Raw genomic sequence first — 25,967 nt, forward strand, 5'->3', positions numbered from 1 at the left:
GGGAGGGTGGGGAAATCTGAAGGGCACCAGATGTGCCTCCCAGGGATGGGCAGGATGCCTGCAACCCTTAACTTCTGTCATACTTTCTGTCTTTGCAGCGTTTGAAAAACGCTACCCGGCCAAGCCGTGAGTGGGGCCCAGCCCTTGCAGAGCACCGAACCGGCCGTTATGCATCAGCACTCAGCCCCTCCATAGAGTCCCAGCTGGAGGTGCAGTTGCTGAACCCTGAAAAGCCCAAGAGTGATGAAGCTGGTGTGGCGGTAGCCATCAGCGTTGGAAGCAATGGCTCTACCCACAGCCAGGACTCCAAGATCTGAATCTTAGCCCGGGAGGCAGGGCAGGGCAGGGAGCCCTCCTTGCACCTTCCCTTTTCCCACCTGCCTTGGTCCTCCAAATCCTACTCTGCTCAGATACACTACAGCGCCCCCACTGGGTGGAGGAGTCCTGGCTCCCAGACTGTATTGGACTCTGGAGGGGTGGCTGTGTGTTCCCACCCCACCCACCTCATTAGTGCCCCTGTGCCATCTTGTAACCCTCACGTTTACAGTAATGTTCTGAGGGCCCCAATTCACAGCCAGGACTAGGGGTCAGAAAGGGGGAGGGTGTGTACTGGCTGAACAGGTGGGGGTGCCTTAAAAGGGTACCAGGAAGGGGGGTAGGCTGGTGCTGCAAGTGGTCAGAAGCCCCCTTTGGAGTAATTTCTGGCAGCTGCATCTAGGCCCACAGGGTCTGGAATCCATTGGGGGATGATATGCCCCTTACTGCCCTGGATCAGGGTCATAGGGACTGGTGCCACAAAGAAGTAAATAGGAGATTGGCGGGTGGGGGGAACAGGGCAAGAGATTTGGGCAGTAGCTGTACATGTAGTCCAGACATTCTAGGCAAAGCTAGGCCCATGTCAATTCTTCTAGAAGACATATTGAGACTGCTCATCACCCACAACTGCACATACCTTCCCAGCTTGTTCACCTCTCTTATTTTGAAGACAGGTGAGGTAGTTCCCCCATCACTGTCAATATGTACTTCTAGTCATGGTGCCCAACAAAGAGATGCTCTCACTAGAAACTTTTAATAGGTTTAACAGATGAACAGCTGGAGGGCAGAGTGGGAGAGTTCTCTGTAACATCAGCTGCAGCCAGGGAGAAGGCGGGAGCATTTTAAGTCAGGCACATGTTCATAATCAGTCTAACCAAGCCTAGCTTGCAGGTGTAAGTGTGGGTGCAGCACATGTACCTTCTCTTACGCTCACTCATGTACATTAAGTTTTACATACACACCATCTCTCACACATACATGCACATCCAAACATCTACGTGTCCCGTGTGACTCTGATACAAATCCAGAGCACAATCGCATGTGCTAGGCACCACGTGGAAGTCAATGCCCCAGTGTTCCTAGAGCATCTTCTGAGTGCTCATTGTCCAAGCCCGTTGTTCTTGAACCTGGCCCTGGGGACCTGACACTTGAGCCCCATGCTGGAAAGCAAGGGTTTCTGAAACACTGTCTTATGCCCCTCCTCTGAGAGGAGCAATGAACTTGACTGGGGGGTATTGTGCTGGCAAGACCCCATTGGGACCCAGCTCTGCTCCATCCTTAAGGGGGAGGGGAAGAGCCAACCTTGGTGCTAAGAACAGCTGTTGTGCCGGGTCCTGTCCACACCCCTGGAAGAAGCACAAAAGAAACACAGCACAACGTTCCTGAAAGGCTGTTCACAGCCAGGCCTGGGCTCCAAGCAGCTCACTCTTCCAGTCTTAGTGGGGAGGCAGAAGCTACTGGCCCCGTGCCTGAGGCAGCAAGAGGCTAGCTAGACCCACTGGCCCCAAAACCTGACACAAAGCAATGGCTGTGGGTAGGCATTACTAATGGTTCTGTCTTCCGGCCTCACCTTCCCTTTGTTTCCGTTTCAGTGTTGCTGCCTGCACTTTAGCCCTAGAAATGCTGAGTGGTGGGGACAGGAAGCCCTGGCAGTTGTTATCCTGCTCTCTACCCTGTGGCAATGCCACCAAGTCATCTTGCAGTGCCAAATGGTGTGTGCAGAGGGCACCACTTATCACTTGATCATGCATGATTACTGTGGTGTGGCCATGGTGCCATTAGTGAGGGCCCATGGGAACCCATGTGGCATCTATTGTCGCCAGTGCTATTGGAACAGTGGCCAGCTTGTGCCATTAGCACTGTGGCCAGCGATTAAGTGCCAAATGTCTGCACCATCAGCAGACAGAGGGATGACAGGTGGCTCTGTGCCATGGTGGTACTTTTGTCCTAAGACTTCAGTGCCCGGTCTTTCTCTCCCTCCCTCCCCTGCACCTGTGATGCACTATTTAATGCATGGTTCCATGTCTGTCCTTCCTTCTTACATTGAGAACGCCAACTGCCATGGCCATTCTCATTGTTCATAGCAATAATTGTGATGTGTCTCCCATATTATGACTCTCCCAGTTGTAGATTTTTAAAGTCTAATAGATTTTAATGAAATTTATATTCCTGAGCCTAGGGTGGTGCTGCCTATTTTTGTTGGAAGGGGAAATGGGGCAGCTGCGAAGGTCATAGGTATCCCACAAAGACCACAGTATACAGTTGTGGCTATGGAGAAGAATCTCAACCTTCGGGGTGCTTGCAGGAGGATGGCCTGTGCTGAAAGAGACTCATTACTGACTTTCTACTTTCGCGAAACTCCCAGAACTCTCCTAACCTGTAAATAAACCCAGAAAATAACAGGGCAAGCTCCCCTTAAAACAGTGCATCATGGGAGCAGAAAAGGGGATGGTAAGGATGAGGTGGTGATCTCATTTCCCTAGCTGGGCCCTTTGCACCGCAGCAACCTAGTATTAGGGCAGAAGCGCTGCAGTGGACATGGTTTTGGGGGAGGTGCAGGGGTGAAGGCAGGGACTACCCCTGCTATCGCTATCTCACATGCTGAACTGAATCTACTTCCTGTGGGAGGTGCTGCAGTCATAAGGCTGTGCAACTGAATGTCCTTGTCTTTCCGTGCTTGCCTGAGTTCCTTTTGCTGTAGCCATCTTTGTGGGCCTTTTTCTAAGTAGCTCCTCCATGGCTGTCCCTGATGGCATAAAGAAGTCATTTGATTTTGTGGACTGGATGAAGAAGCAGGAGGTGTCTCTCTGAAGTCTGGTCCTTTTGCTGTACCTCCCAAATGGCTGCAAAATGAGGGGGGGAGAGAGGTTAGCAGGCAGCTGCTGGCATTGTCCAAACACTGTTGCTACGTAGACCCCAAAAAAGACCAGCCTCAGACATTGCATCAGAACTAGTGTGTCCCCAATCGATCCTGTACAGAATGAATCCCATCAGCCTTAATTAAATATGGCAGTGACGTGAGGCAACCTACAATAACAACCCAATTCTGAACCATAACTGCTACCTTCAGTCCCAGATTCTTTTTAGCTCCATAGACGCCATGCAGTGGTGACTTTGCTTTTAAAATGTCCCCATCTTACCTAGGTTGAGGCTGATAGCCACTGCTCCCAAAAGGCTTTGACTTCAAGGAACCAGTAGAGGACAACTGAGACTGGCTCAGCTGCAGGTCTCGCTCCATGGCATGCTTCTCTTCTTGCAGTTCTGTGGAGATAAGTTGGCATGCAAGATGATGACAATGAAATCGTTACATTTCCTCCCCTCTATCCTTAACATGAAGCCAGAGCTCTGCATACCAGCCATGGTAGGCTCATGTGTTGTCTCTAGCAACTGTGCAGCCTGATGACACGCCTTTTCCAGCTGACCCTGTGGAACAGGGAAACAGTCAAAAGCAAAAGGAAGTAGAATGCTGAGGAAGATGCCAACAGGTTTCCCAGATGTGTACCCAGAGAATCTTCCCCCTGTGGGATACTTCATTTTGCTTCCCAGTCATCCAAGTCACCGCAGAAGGCTAATAGGAATATGACAACAGCATATGCAGGTCGTTTGGTGGAAGATACCAATTTGTGGTTCCACTGAAAATTGATTTATGCCAGACTTCTGCTACCACAAGCAATTCTGGCACAATTCCCTGTCTTCTGGAATTACTAGCCTAGAATTACAAAGCAGAGTGGGATGAACAGAGGCCAGGGAGTGGGGCTGTTTCAGCTCAGAATAGAACTGTGACACCTAGGATGCTGCCCAGCTTTCCTGCCACTTACTTCTCTCTCCTAAACTCCTCCCCCACAAACTACTAACAACCGATGGAGCACGGATAACAACAGTCCCCTGTCAAATTCAAGCCTACCCCCCCCCCATTTTCTAAGCCAGCAGGACCAATTGTGAGTTATTCACAGACCAATATGTGGTTGGGGAAGGGAAAAATACTGGATGAAGAAGGTAGGTCTAAGGCAGAGAACACACTTGTCTCACAGACCCACTCTCCAAGACCAGAAACAGACTCTTGCGTTGTTGCTGGAGAGTCCCTGTGACAGATGGTGCATAAGGGAGGAGCTAGTCTACAGGGACCTTGCTTCCTATGGGAAGGAGTCCAACTGTACCTGTAAATGAGAGATGCACCTTTCTAAAGCACGGCATTCATCTTCCAGCAGGGTCCTAGAAGAAAAAGAGTTGTCTATGAGACCCGTTGGGTAAGGGAGACTCGCAGCAGAAAGCAACTGCCGGATTTGTAGATTTATAAAGAGTGTGTTCTCTATTGACTTGTAGTTTACCTCCTCAGTTCAGGGTATAGTAGCTCAAAAATGAATTTGGAGAATGATCCACCACCTTTTTACAGGAGCAATTAACTGTGCTTGGAAGGAAATGTTCTGGCTCATTTTTTAGCAGTTTGGGAGAAAATCACAATTAACATTGTTTAAATACTTCACCATATACTCTGCTGGGAACCCAGTTCAGAGTTTCTCGAGTTACTTACTGGCAAAATGTTTCTGAGATGTCTTGGGTCTTCAAGAAGCAATCCTGCAACCTGTTGGACTGCAGTCTGCAGCTGCACAGTGTGCAAGATCAGCAACGAAGCCCTGTGTGTAATCCTGTCTTGAGATTTCGCTGGGACCACAGACTGCATCCAGACAATGCACAGGATTTCCACTCCACTTTCAGTTGTTGTATTTCCACATTCTGCTTGGGCCACAGGCTCCCTGACCCGGAAGGCATCTTTTTTCAGCCTCATCTTAGGAGAGCACAGCCATCACACTTCAGAATGCTGAAGAGTTGAGGGAGATGCCTCTCCTCTTATATGTCTGAGGGAAGGGGATGGAAGGCCACAAACCCTGCTTGAGCTGGCTCATCTATTGTACCTGCATAGGGCAGTTATACAGCAGGAATTTTGTATTCCCCCAGCAAGGAACTTTGGAAAGATAATCTATGATTCTCCTTGTTTTCATGTTTGTGGTGCAGACCAGATTGGAAGGAGGGGGCAAGTTGGACGTTAAATGTTAGAATACAAGCTGAGTTTACTGAAACACATTTTCACACTTATGGATCTGGGAGGAGTACCATGTTCCACCACTAGGTGTCCTGATATACATTCATCCGCTATACACATCAGGAGCCTGTAACCTCCTGCATTTCCTTCACCCGCATATCTGGAGAAGAAAAAATGAATGGGGAAGCAAAGTTTTACAAATTCAAAAACTTACCGGAGTCGAAAGGCTACCTCACCAAAATGGGTGATATTCAGTTTATTACAGAAGGGTCCCAGGTCATTGATGGCTTTGGAGGGCAATGACCTAGAGAAATAGAAATGGGGTGAGCTCAGCCACAAGGCAACCTGTGGAGAACTGGCTGTTCTCTGAAGTCTGACAGACTTAATATCTGCAATTGGCCATTCTTGTACTAGGCAAAGTTTAGAAATGGGGCACATCTTAGTATGGACTTAGCTAGGTTCTCAGTAACTTTCTCACCATGTCTTCTGTTCTGGTTTCAGTAACTACTCAAGTATCAATATATTCTAACAAAGATGGAAGATTTATTAGAGAAAAAACCCATAAATGTTCAGTATATAAAAAGCTAAAGACAAATGTATACTCTAACTAATCACTCTTAGCTTTCGCTACTTGGGATAGTTAGCATAACTTATAAGTGCCTCTTTAGGGTGCTCCCTCAGCTTGATACAATCAGCCTGTCTTTCAGTGGCATACACATTTTTTCAAGAACAGGAGACACTTAATTTGCAACTTCTTCAAGAAAAATCACTTATATTTATAAAGTAAAACTCTCAGTTCAGATACCAGAACAACTTCCAAGTCTGATGTTTGTTGCAAAATGGAGAACCATTGCAAATTAGAAAACAAGCAATTTATTATGTACATTTGATTCCAAGAAACTCAGAAAAACTGAGTTCACAGACTCGGGCAACAATCAATCCAAATCTCCAAGAAAGATTTGAAAACTGGCTGAAAGGATGAGATGGACTGATTAAACTGACAAGAAGATACAATAGATGTGAGGTGATGCAGCTATCCATCTCTTCTGCCTGCATGTTGCTTTTCATAGCCTCTTGACTTCAGTTAGCATTCAAAATGCAAATTTACAAGATGAACATACATTGCTAATAGTATACACATACTGTTCTGTAACTATTTCTAAACCCATACCACAACGGGACTGAAGCTACCAATTACACACAACGATTACTGGAAAGCCCATAGAGTCTGTGGAGGGGGCAAAAATCGCCCAGTATTCAGCTACACCCAGAGGCAGGCTGCCTTTGGTGCTACAAAGTCATAGTGTCCAAGGTGTTTGGGATAGGGGTGTAAGTCCAGGGGCAAATTCTATGGACAGCATTGCTTCCCAAAGGCAGCTATCCTGAGGTCTTACTGGATGAAGGTGGTGCTCCCAGAGGCAGGCCGTCCAATTCCAGCATCTCCCTTCAGAGCAAAGGTGACCACATGGGGACTGTATTTAGCAATGGCGCAATCTTGGTCCCTATAATGAGACAGAAGTCTGTTGTACCACCCAGCAAGGCAGCCATCCAGTATCTGGAATACAAGTCACACAAATCTCTTCAGCCTAAAAGATGAAACAGACAAGACCCATGAGGCCTGTTTTCCTCACCTTCTGGAGAGTGTGCCAGAGCAATATCATATGCACATCTCAGTGCTGAGAAAGAGAGTGAGGGTGGAACTCCTCTTACATCAATGCACAAATTCAGGGTGCTCCATAGGACCAAAGGCTTGAAGGACAAAGAGAACCCTTTGGTGGGCACATGGTACAAGCAACTCCACCCTGTGAATAAGATGTTAAAAGCTTGTCCCCCGCTGTCCAGTCCATCTGAGTCCCTGCCTCCACTGAACTTCCCCCTATTTGCATAAGAGCAAGACAGGGAGCCAAGCCCCTCTAAGGGTTCATGCAGGTGCTCATCCCTGTTCTCACTCCGATGAATGCTCCTTTTGAACTGTGGAGGTGGGGACATAATCACAGCCTTTGGCTATGAACTAAGTACACCACAGAAACAAAGCACCAGCTGAGCTGGCATTCCTGATGGGGGCTGCTCCATCAGATCTCTGCAAGTAGGATGCCAGAGGAAAGACAAATAACATGTGATTCTACCCAACTGGCTATCCTGTGTAATTGAGGAGCATCTTATGGCTGAAAAAAAGCACTAGAGCAACACAACACATCCCCAAACTTTTGATAACAAATTGAAAACCTGCATTTGAATGGCAGGACTGCAGGACAGATGACTCATTCAACAGCACACACACACACACACCTCTCTGCAACCCTCATTTCCTGGACATTGGCCATTTGAGTGGCAACCACATTCAACTCAAAGCATTCAAGCACGAATTACATTGCACTGACACTGTGATCCCTTGGGAAGTACAGATTGAACAGTAAAATGTAATTCTGGCTTTCCCTAGCCAGGATGCCCTGGGCAAAAGATAAGAAAATACCTTATTCCACATACAGATCTACCACTGGTCAGATCAGTTGCAGAGTCATCCTAAGCACAGGTATGCCCTTCTAATCCCACTGACATCAGGATGGCACTGCAAGAGACTGAGCAGATTCATTCTTTCCTCGAAGAGGTTACAGCATGTAGGATTTTCTGGCTCCCCCTGCTCCTTCCCTACAGCAGGTCTTCCCACCTGATCTCCAGTACCTGCCTTCCTTAAATGCTTTTTGCTGGAGGCCCCTCAGAAGAAGGCGAATTTCCTCCCTCATCAGCTCCTTAAGATGGGGTGGAGCAGCAAGCAAGCTGCCAGCTACTTGTGGAGGGCTCCCTTCCAGTTTTGAGTGGTCCAGCTGTATCTCCTGATAGAATTCCAGCAGGGTCTGCACCTGTAAATGGGGAAGGGTTTCAACCTGGGTTAGGGGCAGTGAGTGTACCCAAATGCACTGCTAACACAAATTGCCAGCTCTTTCTCCTAGGCAAGGCATCACCCCTCTATACCTCAAAAATAAAGAGAGTCAGACAACGTCAGAAAAGACAAACAACCACATTTCCAACAGAACAGAACATATATTCCTCCCTGCAAATCAAACCAGCTGCTCCTTATGAAACACAGAAAAATGCAGTAAAGCAATATTTCAGAAACTCCTGTGCTGGAAGGGCAGATAATGGGCATCTGCAAACAAAAAAACTAGCTGCATGTTCTGGGGTAATCACCAGTATTGTAGCAGACAATTATTAAGTTCCCAAAGGTTGTGACGGCTTGTAGTGATGGGGTCTAGCAGGACATGAATACATTCCTGAAGTATGCCCTACCTAAAAGTTGTGCCAAGGTTAAGGTGTCACACTCAAACACTTGTTTCTCCAGCACCTTTCCCTGAGACTTGACAGCATCTTTCCTTGTTTGCCCTCAATTCTCACATCCCCCCACAATTTGAATTCATCTTTGCCTGTTTAGTTCCATCTTTCCTCCCCACTGTCCTGATTGTTTTCTGTGCTGCTTTGCTCCCTTCTCTTCCCAAGTATCCCTCAACGTCCTATCCCAGTACTCTACTTTTTCTTTACACACTACTGATGATCTAATTATTTTTCAGTGAATTGTAAACATTTCTTAATAAAACACTGTTTAGATTCAGTCAATAAATATAGAGGTATAAAAATGTGTATTAGAAAAAAAGGGCTAGCTGTGTGATGTCATTTGGAATGTGTTTGTACAACTAAAATATGACAAAAGAAGTGGAAAGGTTGTTTTCAAAATGTGGTATAACATGATCCTGGAGGACAAAAGGACAGCAGAAGTCACTGCAAAAATCAGGGCTGCAGTTCTGGGGAAGGGCTGAGGGTCAGAGCATCTGCTTGACATCAGAATGTTCCAGGTTCAGTTCCCAGCATCTCTCGTTAAAAAGATCAGGTAGGAGGTGATAAGAAAGACCACTGCCTGAGACCTTGGAGTAGATAATACTGACCTGGATGGACTGACAATCTGAGTCAGTTGATGCCCCACAAGATTACTTTGCAGGGCATCAAGTGGACCTGGTACAAATCACTGAGACTTGGGTGATGGATGGCAAAAGAGACGCTCTGAAAGAACTACCCTCCCCCAGCCCAGTTCTGTGCTTCATCAGTCCTGGACAAATGGTTGAGGGTGGTGATGCTGATACAGGAGACTTTCACCTTCAGGGCACTCCCTGCCCTGAAGATCCCAGGTATGGACTGTGTAGGTCTGGTGTGGGTCAGTGGGGAAAGTTTGGCTATCTGGCTGGTGTACTGATCACCTAATGCACCAGTCAATACCCTGCTGGAGGTGGTTTCAAGCTGGGCCCTGGAATTCCCCAGATTGTTCTGGGGGATGTCAACATCCATACAGGCCATGGACCTAGTGTCCTCCATGGTGACACTGGGACTCTCTCAATTTGTATCAGGTCCCACACATCAAGCAGGCCATACCCTGGATATAGGTCCAATCTATGTTGATATTTTATTTATTTTTCAGTCTTATAGACCGCCCAACCCCCGAAGGGCTCTGGGCAGTGAACAACATAAAATTACAATTACATAATGGACTTTAAATAATTTAGGTTAAAATGCAGCAATTAATAAACAACAATGCCCACAACAATTCCTATTAAACTCTCCCAGAAGGGGAGAAAAAGAATGGGGCCCATAGATAGTAATGGGCCCGAGATACAGGAGGAGGCGGGGGGCACTCATATCAGTGGCTGGACACTCCAAAGGCCCAGCGGAACAACTCCGTCTTACAGACGGAGTGCCACAGTCAGATCATTTTGCCCTAAAAGCCTGTTTGAGCATACCAGCCCTTCCTGTATAGGCAACAAGTTGACTCATGCTCGCCCATGGATACTATTGGTTTCCAAAATGTTCTGCAGGATCTGACACCTGGTGACTCATTAGATGAGCTAGTAGAGGACTGGCATTGCCATTTCTGAAGCCAGCAATGAGATCACTCCCCAGCAAGCTCTTCACTCCTGCTCCAAAGTAGCACCTTGATAGACCATGGGAAGTTAGAAGATGAGAGTGAGTTTGGCAGAGAACTCATGACAGTGACAAGAATATTCTATAAGACACTTTTGAAATCCCATGAGATGATGGTGAAGGACACACACACAAAAATAATACTACACAGCTATCATTTCAACCACGAGCTCTCACCTGGCACAATTGTTTAGGGCGATTCACTTTTTGATGGTCCAGATAGGAATTTGAAACTTAGCTGTGAGGCATTCACTGTGGCAATAATAACAATGTAAGTATCTTCCATTAATCAAAGGTACAATATATTAAGAAGTCTGTGCATACAATCATTCTGTCCATATGGGTGCAATAAGCAACTTAAACAACATCAAATTGTTTGTATTTATTTTGTTCATATATAACCTTATAGGTAATCAAAGTTAAGGTGTAATAAATTTATATGAAACATAAATATCTATACTTAAATTAGTACATGTATACATGCATATATACAAACAGACAGGATGGACTCTCTTATACAATAATATAACCCCAGGAGAACCACTTCTGAAATTTGAATTAAGCATTACAAAACTTTTATATTCACAAATATGCAGAACTTCTTAGCCAACGTATAGCATTATAAATACACAAATGCAAGTTTACTTCAAATGCAGCAACAGTCGAACAGTATATTTATAATGCTATACATTGGATGATGTCCTGCATGTTTGTGTATATAGAAGTTTTTTGACGCTTACTAGAAATTTGAAAAGCTATTCTCTAATTTAAGCAAAAATGTTTTGTTTCACTTGCTTTAAGGTTGTTATACTTATTTATAGTTTCATTAACTCTGATTACCTATAAGGTTATAGATCACCGAAATAAACACAAACAATTTGATGTTATGTAAGTTGTTTATTGCACCCATATGAAACAGAATAATTGTATTTACAGACATTTTAATATATGGTACCTTTAAATAATAGACAATAGATATTTACATTGTCGTTATTGCCAACCCATATACAGTTTATGTTACTGTGGTATTCTCAGTCCATGGAGCCCCGTTGTTATTTAATGAGCCATTTGTGAGCTTTTTTTGTAAACAAACTCTTGTTGCCCTGCCAGGATCTCCCTATGAATGTTGATACAATGAGTGAACTGGAGGCCCTTTGATCATCTTCAGGTCCCATATTGGACCAATTCAGCCATCTCTCCCAATCCAGAGTCGACAGGATCCTGGCAGCTGTGAAGCCTACCATTTAGCTCTTAAATCCATGCCTGTCATGGCTAGTGAATGGTAGTGGAGACATGGTGCAGCCCCACCTGTCCCTGAATTTAGGGGTCTTTCAACAGGGGTTGAAAGAGGCAGTGGTAAGGTCGCTCCTGAAAAGGCATCCTTGGATCCATCAGATTCTTCCAACTACTGTTCAGTATTCCATTTTCTGTTCCGTTCTGTTGAGAGTGTGACTACAGAACAGCTCCAGCCTTTCCTGGAGGACACATCTGTAGTAGTGCACTGCCGACCCAGCAGTGCCGTAGTAGAACGTTGGGTGGGGGGGGGATCTCTTTGCGAATCATCACCACCAACTCAGCCACCACCATCCTTTGCCTGCTCTGCTGCCTCCTGCCGATGGCAATCGGCCACCCCCTGGCAAGCTTTCACCAGACCAACATCTGGGAGCAGTTTGCTGCCGCCGCCAACGCCTTCATCTTTCTGCCTGGGCCAGTACTTAGGAGTCGGGAGCCTGTTAAGTTCCTGCCTGCTCCCCGTCTGCAAAGCACCTCGAGATCTCCTAGCGTGAGTCTGGGCTGAGCCCCTTCGCGAATGCCTCATCCATCAGATATCTTCTAAGTGAGCGCCGACTGGGGACCTGTCGCCCAAACCCTCCTTCCGCCGGCGCGCTTTCCTTTGTCACTAAGACGGTCGCTAACCATCGGAAGTCCAACATCTGGCGCCAGCATCACCGGCGCTTAGCCGACCCGGAAACCGGTTCGGGCCCATTGGCCGTTCGGCCAGTTGGAACTGTACGCCACATGGAGGACATTCCCCTCGTGTTCAGAAACTGAAACACATCCTGCTCCCCCCCCCAGGGGCTGGTTCTGGACCCGCGGGGAGAGGACGCGACTACATCCCTCGGCCTCACTCCCTGCCGGAATCCCCCCTTGCTGCCTCAGTCGCCTCACCATTGTCCTACCCCAGGCTCCACCCCCGGAGCTCCCCAACACCGCCGGGCCGCTCCGCTCTGCCTCTCGACCACCCTCCTGTCGGATGACGCGGTCGCCCTCTCCCAAGCGGGAGTTCGCCTCCCTCAAGCAACTTCCTCTAGTGGGAGTCCCCCGACTCGCCTCCTACAATGCTAAGACTATTGGCCGGCTGGCCTGTACCTCATGCGAAGTCCATCAATCCCACCTCCACCGCTCTGGATGCCCTGGCCTCCGAAAGCAGCAGGAACTTCGGCCAAGCCACCCCAGACAATCGTGCCGCTATTGATTATTTGTTATTGTTACATCACCAAGGTTGTGAGAATGTACATAATATGTGTTGTTTTAATCTTTCTGATAATTCCCACTCTTGATCCACATGAAAAGCGTGAGCTGCAAGAAGTTGTATCTAATCTGAAGTATGATGTTTTGCTCCCCATTGGTGGTCAGCCCCTCTGGAGCTGGCTGCCGGGAGGATGGTTGAGTGCTATTGTACAGCTCTGCATTGGCTTCTTAATCTTGTGTGCCTTGTTATCGGATCTTGTTTCATTCAATGCGTGTCTAACATTGCCTGTAACGTGTGTAAGAAACCCCTTGCTTTTCCCTTACCCCGCAACCAAGTTCTAATGTTACACAAGCAGCTTGGTCAACTACCATACGGCGGAGGAGACAAGCGGCCCCTTTAAATCGCCCCTTAGCGCCCGCCCCCCGGTTTCTAAAAGGTAAAAAAGGAGGAGAGGTAGTAGTGCACTGCCGACCCAGCAGTGCCGTAGTAGAACGTTGGGACGCCAACGGACCTGCGGCCTTGCCGGTCGCATCGCACCCCCACTCCTCATCCCCCATGAGTCACGGGTCGTGAACTGTCTGGCTCAATCACCGGGCGCAGGGACAATGATCTTGCCCCCAGGTGATTATTAGGCTCTGTGACGCGTGCATTCCTCTCCTCAAGACGTAGCCAGATGAGATCATGCATCACCTGATGATCTCCCGACCTCCCGCTCTCCCGGAACTCCCCCCAGTCCTCCCTCCTACACGCCCCCGATAGAGTAACAATAAAAGGTGCCAGGAACCGGCAGGCGGGAGACTCGCTAGGAACACGGACCTCCGGTCTCCCGCTGCTGGCGATCTCCACCAGATGTTATCTCCGCGTCTCGTCTCGTTCTTACGCTGACCGCGTGGGTCGACTACACACATCAGCACTGGACACATTTCAGTCCAGCTCCCAATCTGGTGATGGGACAGAGACAGCTCTGGTTGTCCTCGCAGACCATTTCCAGAGACAACTGGACCAGGCAGACAGCCATTATTGCTTAACTTGACAGCAGCATTGGACACAGTTGATCATAATCTCTTTACTCACAGCCTTGCCAGCCCTGGGATACGTGGAACAGCCTTGCAGCGTCTAATCTCTTTTCTCTACGGCCAGGAACAGAATGTAGTGCAAGAGGAGAAAAATTCATCATGCTAGTTGCTGGTGTCTGCAGTTCCACAATTGGTAATTCTCTCCCTGGTGCTGCTGAATATCTACACGTACCCTCTTGCCAAGTTGACCCAGAGTTTTGGGGTGGGTTGTCATCAGTATGCTGACAATACCCAGCAGTATCTGTGAATGGGTGGCTGGCCAGGCACCAGATATACTGACCAGTTGTCTGGAGGCCATGGTGAAAGGGTTGAAGCAGAGCCGGTTGAAACTAAATCCATGGAAAATGGAACTCCTGTGACTGGGCTGGGGAAGGGGACACAGGAGGGGGCAGCCAACTCCCAACCCTTGACAGTGTAGAATTATCATCCATGCTGCCCATCAGGAGTCTGGGAGTGATTCTGGATATTTCCTGGTTGATGGAGCACAGGTCACAAATGTAGCCCAGCTGGTGTTTTACCACCTTTGCCAGGCTAGGCAGAGGGCACCCTGCCACCTGTTCCACCTCATCTTAGCCATGGTGATCCATGCAGTGGTCCCCTTCAGATTGGACAACTGTAACTCACTCTACACAGGGCTGCCTTTGAGACTGCTCCAGAAACTTTGTCTGGTTCAAAATGAAGCTGCTTGTGTCTTCACTGGGACACCATGACGAGTACATATTCAGCTGGTATTCTGTTGACTGCATGGGCTCCAGGTGGAATACCAGATCAGGTTCAGAGTTTTGGTATTAACCTTTAAATCCCAAACAGTCTAGGGCTTTCATATCTGCAGGACTTCTCCCAATACATTTCCCAAAGGGCCCTTTGTTCAGTGAATAACAACTTACTGGTGCTTACTGACCGGAAAGCTGTTCACCTGTCCTCCCCTAGGGCCAGAGCTTTTCTGGCTCTGACCCTGGCTGGGTAAAATGCTCTGTCAAGTAAGACCCATGCCCTGTGAGACATATTACAGTTTTTCAGGGCTTATAAGACAGAACTGTTTCATCAGAACCTATGGTTGATGTCCACAACAGTCTCCAACTATACTCTTTTCCACCAAAAGAGAAAAGTAGAATTGTATATTCATCCGCCACATGCTGGACCATCTTTGTTGTAGAATGCTCTGTTTGGGTTCTAGCTAGATAGGAACTAGGATCCAAATGGAACATTCTACGACAAACACGGTCCAGCATGTGGCAGATGAATATACAATTCTACTTTTCTCTTTTAGTGAAAAACAGTATCGCTGGCCGCCCTTTCCCCCCCTTTTTGATATATAAATTATCCTGGTTTTATTGGGGGGGGGGGTGTTATCATTATTTGTTATTATTAGATCTTGATTACATTTTTATTTCCCCTCTGGTTGATATTAGTATATGGCACCTATTAGAGATTTTATTGTTTTCACTGTAATTGACTGTTGTAAGCTGCCCTAAGCCTGTACAGGGAAGCCAAATAAATAAAAATAAAACAAATGTGTTCATGTGTTTAGTCTGTTTAGTCTCTATCACAAGTCCCATTGACGTCAATGGAGTGTGCCTGTAACTAAGCATAAACTTGCAGAAAGAGATTGCTTTTGGCTTGCCAGACTGTGAGCAGTTCCTCTGCCTACAACCTAGTCTCAAAGCAAGCTCCCATGGTCACTCAGTCAAAATATAACAAGCAAGAATACATCAAATTCAGTTTAGTCTGTTTAAAGATCCAGGACTGTGAGTTATGTGGAAAGCATTCTGTGGTCAGAGGTATATCATTTGGTAAATATCTGACCATAGAACTTTAGTTATAAACCCTCCCTCTACTTTCTGGCTGACCCAGATCACTGTCCACAGTAGCTGGCATGAAGGCACTGAATTGTTGCCATCTGCACTCCATAAAAGGTGCAATGCTGAAGAGACTTCCCCCACCCCCCCAAAAAAATATCCCTTCCCTTGTGAGGTATGACAAGGTCATGCAGCAAAAATAATCAACATAACATGGGATACTTGGAGGGCAAGTATGCTCCATGGCTCCCTTTCTGGCCCACAAGGAGACTGCTATAGCACAGCTGCTGTCCTGGGCAGCTTCCCAGATATCCTAACTGGAGAGTGGTGTATAGATGAAAACCAGGTAAGGAACCAAGAGCAGAGAGACAGGTAGCTCTCTGGCCACGTTCCTTAGTCTTCAGATGAAATGGTAACAAAAATCCAAGTGAGGGGCCCCTTATGGGGATTGCTGTCCACAACAGGAGGGGAGGGGGCTACATGCTGGTCTTTGAGCATAGGGAGTCAAGTAAAACCCTAAACACAGGGTTGTGTCAGGGGAAAGGCAGCAGCTGATCAGGGATGTGATGGTCTTCTGGTTTCAAAGGGAGATGGAGCTATTATCATGTGAAAAGGCTCACGCTGTTTACTGGAATTCTTCTGCCCCAGTCAGGACCACACTGAATAGGGGGGAAAGCATGACTGTCTGTAGAACAAAGGGCCAGGAATAGCATGGATTAGGTGCTCTGGCCAAGCTAGAAAGCAGCTGAGCTGGAGGTTTGCAAATTGAGACCTCACAGACAAAGGGGGGGGGGTGGAGGCAACTGCACAGTTTCACTCCCATGCCATTTTGCCTTTTCACAACAGAGATACTGCCCCCTTCTTAGGTTCTGCACAGGACTGAGAAAACAACTCAGGCTTCCAGATCCAGACTCCTAAAGGGTGCTTCGTAGAACATGATTTTCCTACTGAGATCCTGCTTCTGTGTTGGACTATGCATGGAAGGAATGCTTTAAGGCAAATGAACATTTGTCTCTTTTGCCATTAGCCCAAACCTGGAAAGTGGAAACTAATCACAGTTTTCTACAGCATGTGTACTTAATGAAATAGACATGTGCAGCTTCTCATCTGAAGATACCCATGTGGATTACTTACAGCATATCAATAATACTGATATTTTAAAAGGAAATAAACAAAACTGAATTGGGTCTGTGACAAACTGCACAGAGAAACAGAGGGTTAAAAATGCAAATCAGTCAGTGGAACAAGGTGCTATCACAACAGAGTGGGGGAAATCATCTTAGAAATGGAAAGCACCCTTATGTGTAAGCTGATCTGCACTCTGATTGGTGGAGCAACCAGCTAACTAAAAGAGGGAGGAGGTATCTCTCTGAGAGGAAAAATTTGGTAAGCTTTTGGATACCTGTGAGTTAACATCAAGTCCGGTGTGGGGTAAATATCAACTCTGAGGGAATTTCAGTCAGGGAGTGGATCTGACTTGAAATATACTGAATTCAGTATGTGTTGAAAGCAGACAAAACATAGACCAGAGAAAACGGGGAATGTTGTTTAGTGATCAAAGCTGAAAGTGTAATTGTAGTGAGACTTTCCACAGGTGACCATAAATAAAAGAGAAGGGAATATATCTTCTGGGTATAGAAGACCTCCTAAGCCAGTTAGTACGGGAATTATACACTGTGGTAGATTCCCAGTCTGGTGTACCAGTGTTCTGCTAAAGTTACCTCAGGAGGGAGATTTATGTGAAATGGGTAGCTAATAGTGTCAAGGTTGCATGTGTACTGTATGGAAGGGTACCAGCTTGTTAGAACCCAAAGTCAACAGGAATCTACTAGCCAAAAACATCTAATGGACCTATTTAAAGTAAAGAACCTCTCATAACATTTAAGCAACCAAAGAAATGTATAAACTTGATTAAGAACTGTGCCATTCCAAATATTGACGTTTGTATATAATTGCCTGATTTCTATCTATTTGAAATACCTCCTGATCCTATCTAGTTTGTACAATACATTTTACTTCTGTTGGACAAACTTCCCTCAGTTCTCTGTTGCCTTAAAAAGGGGGGATTTGCCATAAGGAAAAAACAGGATCCTTTCACCTTTCTGGAGTTCTTAAAGCAGATAAGCTTTAAACACCTCAAACACTACCATTAAAGCAGCTCAGTCATGGAAAAGGAGGGAAAACCTACCCAGCATTATTAGGAGGCTGCCTGAGCTTGCCACAAATAGTTAGGAGGGTGAAGGGGCCTGCCACAAGTCCTTAGCAATATTTCTCATGTAATTTTTGAAGAATGCATACACTTAAGCTGGAAGATATTATTTGTGAATGTTAGGCTGAAAACAAAAGAACATCTCTATAGTATCAATGATGTGCTGGAGTGCTATACCAAAATGGTTAAGGAATCAAAAGTCAACAATATGGAGCCAAGCATCACATAACAGGGGAGGACCAGAAAACTTAGAGTAAGTTAAGCAGAATTTTCATTTTAAAAGTGGGTTTTGAGAAAAAACTTAAGACATGGCCCTGACAACAGAGCAAAGCTGCTCCAAGAATGGGCAGCTGCATGACAGAAGGCAAAGTGGAGTGCAGTTAGGGATGAAAGATGGAAGGTTTCAAAAGTAAAAAATTATGTCTCTGGTAAAGAACAGTGGGACAGGAAATCTGTGCAGGGACAGCAGTGGGGATGTCAAAGAGAAGGGATGGTGCAGACACAGCAGTGGGGGGATCAAAGAGAAATTCTGAACAACAGGAGAGAAGGCCAGCAAGGAAGAGGACAAGAATGGAGAGATAGCATGGGTATATTTTAACAATTAGTATACATGGAAAATCTCAGAGATGCTGAAAGGCAGCAGGATCTGGTAACTGCTTGAACATGGACAGAGGAGAAAACTGAGAAATCAAAGATGATTCCAGGATTACTCGTCACAAACTGTTTTAGAATAATTTTAAACTAAGAAAGAAAGAAAGAAAGAAAGAAAGAAAGAAAGAAAGAAAGAAAGAAAGAAAGAAAGAAAGAAAGAAAGAAAGAAAGAAAGAAAGAAAGAAAGAAAGAAAGAAAGAAAGAAAGAAAGAAAGAAAAGGATTTGGATTTGGATGGAAACAGACTCATATCAAAACATCAAAAAAACAGAAGGGAGAGGGAGAATAAAATAAACTGCACAAGAATGACATATTATTCCATATGGTATTTTCATTTACTTTACTTTACGGTATATTACTTTATTTACTTTACGGTATATTACTTACGGTATATTAAATCAAATAAATAATAATAAAAAAAATAATACTTTATAGAACAAAATGAAATGTGAAAAGTGACTTCAGCATCCTTTGTAAAAGTAAGTTAGAATAGGTTCTCCTTTAAAGACAAGTAGACATTCGGTATCTTTCGTCTAAATCTTTGTAAGTGTCAGGGTTAAAGTATCAGGGTGTAAAACCATGGTGACTTGTATGAAGTCTAACAAAGCTGTAGTATTTTATATGCCATTGAAATGAAAAACAAAATCTCCCCTCCAAACCTTGGAATACTGGCAAACAATGAAATTTTGTCAAATGACACAATCCATTTTTATCACTACAGCCGTCTGCTCTCAGTAGTAATGTATTAAATTGTACCAAGTCCATAGCTAGCCTAGAGATTGGTCCAAAGTATATTTCTGTATATCAGAAAAACATATAACTTATATTAAAACATATAAAATGGAAAGTGTGAGTATTATAACCTTTATGTGTTTGCACCCTGCCTGTAAAAGTCAAACAACCAGCACTTTTTTGCCCAACTAGTTTTACCTCTTTCACTCAAGAAATCTTGATTTGATTCTTCATACAACTGCTACTATGCTCCTGCCACTAGCAATAAGTTTTCCATTCAATGTGCAGTGAAGGGTTCAACATATGTGTTATTATTTTTTTAGGTTCTCTTGGGAAGAATTTGGGAACATTTCTCAATTGCCAAAAACAGGGAAATGAAAGGCACAAAATTCGGTGGCCTGCTGCAGCCCTCATTTGGAGAAAGGCCCCAAAGGTCCTGTACTTAACCTCAGTGTGCAGCTCCAAGCTCCGTTCCACAACATCATCTCCCAAGATGGTCTTCACCTCCAGCCTCTCACTGGGCGCTACTTGATCCTCCACCATCTTCCAGAGCGATGCTGCTGGTTGCAAGGGTTGCCCGGATGCATCAAGCAAGAGCAACATGGAGACAACGATCTGATATTTAAAGAAAATATTAAAGGGTTGTGCAGATGAAGCAGGGAGTGGAAGGTGAAAATAGGGCAAGGGACCCAGACTACACTTCCCCTTACTCCACATCGATCTCTGTGAGCCTCCTACCGCTTCAACTCTACACACCCCTGCACTCCTTCCCACCCCACCCGCAGGCACTTCACCCACAATCTTTAGCATACCATACCTCCTCTTTGAGATCTTGACACTATGCCCCTATTGCGCATCACCTCACCCAGTTTTACCCCACAGCCCTCGCCCCTCTATCCCACACGAGCCCCACACGCTTCCTTGGCAGCCCCAAAGAGACGACCACGCACGGCCTCGCCTCTTTCAGGCCCCCTCTCGGTAGCATAAACCCGCCAGCTCCATGGAAACGCTCCGCCTCTTCCCTCGGAATCCTGGCCTCTTAAAGCAACCGAGTCTCAAGGACTGGAGTGGAAAGTGGGACGGAGACAGGGACGAAGAGGGGGAGGGAAGTTCGGCCGGGGGGGCGGGGGGCGCAGGCTGACTTAGGCACAGCAAAGCCGGCCTTCCTCTCGTCGGTCGGGGCCAAACAGATTCACGAGTTTGGCTTCAGGGCCGCTCATGAACTTCTTCTGCAAGTTGATGCCTTTAGAAGCGGGGTTGGGGATGGGGAAGCGCAGCGGTTGCTGCTGCTGGGACGAATGGCAGGCGGGACGGAGCGCAGGAGGCTCAGGCCAGCAGGGGCTCGGCGGCCGGTCCCTCCTCCCTCGGCACAGGTCCCTCCCGCCAGCCAGCCAGCCAGCCTGCCTGCCTAACTCAGTGGGGAGGAGGGGGTGCGCTGCCGCGGCGGACTGGCCGGGCTTGGGTTTCTCGAAGGGGCGGGAGGCGGCGGCACAAAGGCCGAGGCACGCGAGGGCAGCGGCAGCCTCTGCGAGGGGGACCTCCAGGTGGGAGCCTCTAAACTCCGACAAGGGCGTCAGGTTAGGCTGTGGTGGGCCGCCCGGAGCTCCTGCCCCCGCTCCTGCTCCTCATTGTCCACGGGGGCCACGGTCAATTTATGCCCCGGGCGTTGTTGCTTGAGTCTGGCGATGCCTTTCCCCTGGGCACAGCTGAGCCTAGCCCTGGTGCTGCTGACTCTGGGGCCCAGCCCGGCACTGGCGGGGCCGGTCAGCACCTGTGACGCTAACGGGAGCCTGTACTACGTGGGCGAGTGGTACTTCTTGCACAGCGACCACTGCACCCAGTGCGAGTGCACGCCCGAAGGGCCATCCTGCGCTCGCACGGACTGCGCCGCCCTGCCACCTGCCTGCATCCACGTCAGCCACTACCCCAGCGACTGCTGCCCACGCTGCGAACGTGTCGGCTGTGAACATCGAGGACAGGTTTACGAGTTGGGACAGCACTTCCAGGTAAGGGACCCACTCGGCTTTCTGGCAAGCAAGAGAGTTGGACCCAGACGCATGAGAAGTGAACAGTTGGCGTCAGATATTAATGACTGCAGGTGATAAATTTGGGGCAAAATGTAAAATTGTATGATGGGAAAAACTCGTTGTGGGTGAAATGTGCTCCCCAAGCACAAGCATTCATTCGTAGTATAGCTTGCGGGTATGATTAGAACTCCCTGACTAGAGCTGTATGAGCAGGTTATGTGTTTCTAACCATGAAAACCAGCATCGCCATAACTGGGAGTAAAGTCATGCCAACAAAGTATCTAGTTTGGGAAAGTAATTTCTCTTTAACTTTGTTGAAAAGTGCTGGTGCAGCAGGGCTCTTGGGAAGTGGGATATCCTGTAAAGATACTCCTTCAAAATCAAAGTTAGCTGACAACTCTACAGACTACAATAGAGAGGCCACTGTGGGTCTAAAGTGCAAAGCTCTTTCTCTAAGCTTCCACTCCTGCATTTGTTTTCTAGTCCTGATGCTAGCTAGTATGACACCTTTTTTCCAAGCTGTTAGTATCTATCACCGCTAAAACTGCAGACAGGGTATTTTAAGATCTGAGTCAGCTCAAACAATCTTTGGCATTGCTGGGCACAGGGAGTGGGGGAGTACTTGTCAACCAGCCTGTACTAGCTAAAGGGTTCTGCCCCAGAAGATGGTGATCGCCACCAAGAACTCAGTTCCCCTCCCCACTTTTTTTGTGGGGGCGGGGAGGAACCCTTAAGTTTTCAGAAAAATGGATTATGTGCAATATTTCCATTTCTCTCAGATCTAAACTTATTTTGCTAATTTAACAATGTTAAATACATCCCTTGTAGCTTAGCATATAAATGTCTTACAGCCAGGGGCATATCTACAGAAAATGACACCTGGGGCAAGAACTAAAATTGCACATCGGACACCCATTGTTTAAGATGTCAAAGCTGTACCTCCACACACACTAAGGAAACGTTTTCAATTATTGATCATCTTCCTATCATAATTCTTTTGTGCCCCGCCCCCCAAAGACACTAGTTCTCATAATTCTTCTCCATTATTGGGGGGGAGCATGGGATGGTTAAGATTTAATGAGGGGGAGGAACTTTATTTTGCATTCTTGATTTCTAATAATACTGGTAGTAATGTTATAATGTCTGGGAAAGATAGGTTCTGCAATTCCAGAATGAGAAGGGAAAGGGGAAAAGAAAAAAGATGGAAATAGATGGAAAGAAAGATGAAGAAAGGGGGAGACATAAAAAGAGAGAAAGAAGGAAAGATGAAAAGAGAGAAGGGGAAGTATGAACTTGAAGACTTCTGAGACTTGATCACAAAGTGGGTCCCAAAGGAGTCCCTGAAGGGGAGGATATCCCCAAGGAGGGTTCTTGTCACAAAGGGATGAGCTCCAGGGGAGGAATAAGGTGCTCTTTTCACCTTATTCCTTGTGAGATTATTCACCTTGTTGTGAGGTTTATTGTTTGCAGCCCTTCCCAGTGCTAAGCCCCTTGTGGATCTCCCTCCAAGCTTCCCAGCCCAACATCCCATTGCGCTCCTTCATGCCTCAACCCAATGACCCGCAGTCCAAGGCCACACTCGCAGGTACTGCCCAAGGGTGTGTGGCCCCCCTTGAGATGGACTGGGAAGACCTGCGCTGGACAGCTCACTCAGCCTTCTCCCCCCTCCCCAGTCATTTGCCCAGTGTTGTGCCTGTCCTGTCTATCAGTTCTGGCCACACTGAAGATTCTTTCAAAAGGCACATAGAAAAGTTTGAGTCCTTCTGGTACCCCTTTAAACTTTCTGCAATCCTGCCTACCCAGATTTAACTGCTCTGTGGCCATATATGAGATCATCTCAGAGAATCACACAATCTTGCCATTGCCTAAGAGCTGAAAGTGGAAATAAGATGGGTCTAGAAAAACAAATTAAGAAATGTTGCTAATAGAACTGATTTAGCACTGCAAAGATCACTTGGGATTGATCAAGAAAAATGGAATATTTAATTTTTTTTCAGACTACCTAGTGAAATCCCAGAGTCCCTCATCACTGTGAGTGGAGACAGTATTCACGCACCCAAGCAGGTGGAATCTGGCAGCTTTCCCTTTGGGTGGGGAATGGTGAACAGGTTCTAGAACTGACTGAGCAGGAAAGAGACACAAAAATAGGATTCAAGAATTATGGTATTTTTAAAAAGAACTTGAACTGGCAATAATGGTAGGAGAGCTTAATCCCTATATCATGGACCTGTTGTTATTCAGTATATTGGCATCCCAACTCAAGGCAATTGTCACCTACCCGTGTCCAAACCCACTGGCAACACTATCATAAATTGGGCAGATTATTTTAGTACAACCTGTAAATTCCCCCAGTTTTCAACTGCAAGGATATCTAACTTCTGTAGGTGGGCAGGGTTGGCAAAAGGAGCAGGACAGAATCTCTTCATTTGAACAGAGCTTCCAAGGTAGAATTATTCCTGTTTGGGTTGATACCGCCACATACTGGTGACATTCCTGAACTGTATCAATTATGCATTCAATTTAAAACAGCAAAGGGATATTTTACATATTACAAGAAAAGGCAGGGATAGCCAATCTTCTATGCATTTCTCACCTTTTTGCTAATATTTGAAGCAAAGGCACATATATGAAGACAAGCAACTAACCATATCTCTCAAGTGTGTATGTTCTTTTATGTCTGTACATTTAGCTCTCTTTCGATACTACAGAAGCTTGACATGGCCAGGAAGGGACACTGTGGAATCTCAGAATCTCTCTCTTGCAATATATAAAAACAGCCATTGTGTAGACCTGCAGGGGGAACTGCAGTAAGTTAGTTAATGGTATCCATCCTGACAGTGTTGTCATTCTGTGCTGTAGAGGTGGGATTAAAATCTGCCTTTCCCCACGGGAAATATGGACTGATGAACCTATAACTGAGAAAGCATACACATTTTTTTCTTTTTTCCCCTTTTTTATTAAAAAAAAAAGCATACACATTTTTCAGTTGCAGGATGAACTCTGATTTTGCTGTTTGAGCATACCCTGGGACTCTTTCCTTCTTTCCCCCCTCCACAATTCAAGGGATGTTTTTCCTCCACTTCACACACCTTACATGGATATCTGCTTAAACATTTGTTCAGCATTTCATCTCGCACATATTTCTCCTCCCACACACACTTTATTTTTCACAAGAGCATTCTTGAATGGGTCACAGGTGGTTTCTTTCATTAAGAGAAGATAGTGTGCATGTCTAACTATGCCAAGTGCATTTCAACAGCCAGCTGATGCCAGACCTATGAATAGATGTTCATATCCTGACATGCCTTTCTTTCCCACAGCCATCAGAATGTGAACAGTGTACCTGTGATACAGATGGCATAGCTCGCTGCCTAGTGGCTGACTGTGCCCCTCCACCATGTGTCAATCCTGTCTATGAGAAGGGTCACTGCTGCCCCACCTGCAAGGATGGTGAGAGACCATTGTCTACAAAACTATGTCAGATGTACAACTTTAATGTGGACTGATATAGTCTTGACTCCCTATTCCTGATCAGTTAATAGGGACAGGTGCAAGCAAGGAACTCAAGGGTGGGAATCTGCTTAAAAGAGTTCATGAAGAAACTGATATTGTTTATAGTACTCACCTGTGACAACAAGCAAGCCCTCTCCTTGAATGAATCAGCAGATATTGGTCCCGGGGTCCTGCTGTAAGGGAAGAAGCCTTCCCAGATAATGTGACACTGTTTCTTCATATTAAGAACTGGAGGTAATATAGGCCCTAGATAAGTGAGGCTCCAGACTGAAACTGTCCCCCGGGGAGAATCTTTTATTTCCAGGCTTTACAAAGAGGCTTCTGAAAAGTAAACATTGACAGATTCTAATACATGCTATCATTTCTCTACAGGACCCAACTGTTATGTGGATGCGAGCCAGCGTCAAATCATTCCTTCTGGGGAAAGTGTTTGGGTGGGGCACTGCATGCATTGCCAGTGTCATGATGGCCAAGATGCTGGCTACTGGGAAGGAAATCGCGTAGCCAAGTGTGAGCTATTACCAGGCTGCCAGGCTACAACTGGACACCATGCTTGAGCTTGTTATACCTAACAATTCCTCAGCTATGCCACCAAATTAATACATTGCTCAAATCCCCACTCATACAAGCAAAGCCTCTTCACCAACTCCTCAGTCCAGCCCAAACTCTCTATCTGCACAGATAAGCGCTACATCTAGTACTACTTCCTTTTTCCCATGGATATTCTGAACATGGTACTAGCTCACACACTTTGCATCAGCAAACCCTTTGAACGTTTCCCTTTATTTAGGGCATTACTGTTACTCAACCCTCAGGCAGATTTCTCACCCATCTGTTCCACTCTAGCTGTGTTCAGAAATAACACTGTCCTTTTAAACATCTCCTGTGTAACTGGAACAAGCAACAATAAAGTATCCTGGTGGAATTGGTCTCAACTGGGCTACACAACTATATTTTCAGTTTTTTAGGCTAGTTCATTCTGAGTCCTGATTTCAGTCAACAAAAGAGATGTGTCTCAAATTTAATTCCATAATTTAGGCTTTACCAGGATGAAAAAGGCAAACTCCATGCTGGGAGTTGTTGAGAAAAGGTAAGAAGATAAAATAGCCAATATCGTAATATCCCTGTGTAGAGCTATGGCGTGGTATCATTTGGAATGCTGTGTAG

The 25,967-nt window shown here is 46.1% G+C and overlaps 3 protein-coding genes across 7 annotated transcripts in view; 2 read left to right on the top strand and 1 right to left on the bottom strand.

Moving 5' to 3' along the window:
- Positions 1–2,488, top strand: part of SLC6A9 (solute carrier family 6 member 9) — a 52,897-nt gene extending 50,409 nt beyond the window's left edge. For all 5 annotated transcript variants that reach the window (XM_048496012.1, XM_048496008.1, XM_048496011.1 and 2 more), the window contains one exon: positions 99–2,488. In XM_048496012.1, coding sequence (XP_048351969.1) covers positions 99–317 — 219 coding nt within the window. In that variant the 3' untranslated portion in view covers positions 318–2,488. The remainder of the gene's footprint in view (positions 1–98) is intronic.
- Positions 2,447–20,767, bottom strand: CCDC24 (coiled-coil domain containing 24). Its single transcript, XM_048496014.1, has 9 exons — positions 20,078–20,767; positions 19,708–19,875; positions 8,039–8,217; positions 6,751–6,858; positions 5,571–5,660; positions 4,473–4,527; positions 3,669–3,738; positions 3,456–3,576; positions 2,447–3,158 (listed from the first exon to the last, which is right to left on the bottom strand). The coding sequence occupies exons 2-9, from the start codon at positions 19,861–19,863 to the stop codon at positions 2,795–2,797; spliced, it is 1,143 nt and encodes a 380-aa protein (XP_048351971.1). The 5' UTR covers positions 19,864–19,875; positions 20,078–20,767; the 3' UTR covers positions 2,447–2,794.
- LOC125432473 (von Willebrand factor C domain-containing protein 2-like) lies at positions 20,673–25,735 on the top strand (the record flags this gene model as incomplete). The annotated part of the gene is made up of 3 exons (XM_048496017.1): positions 20,673–21,266; positions 24,608–24,737; positions 25,173–25,735. Coding segments are annotated over 3 exons (909 nt in total), but the record flags the coding sequence as incomplete, so codon positions are not given.
- Between the last annotated feature and the right edge of the window lie 232 nt (positions 25,736–25,967).

The sequence above is a fragment of the Sphaerodactylus townsendi genome, linkage group LG05, assembly GCF_021028975.2.
Source record: "Sphaerodactylus townsendi isolate TG3544 linkage group LG05, MPM_Stown_v2.3, whole genome shotgun sequence".
Lineage (NCBI taxonomy): Eukaryota > Metazoa > Chordata > Lepidosauria > Squamata > Sphaerodactylidae > Sphaerodactylus > Sphaerodactylus townsendi.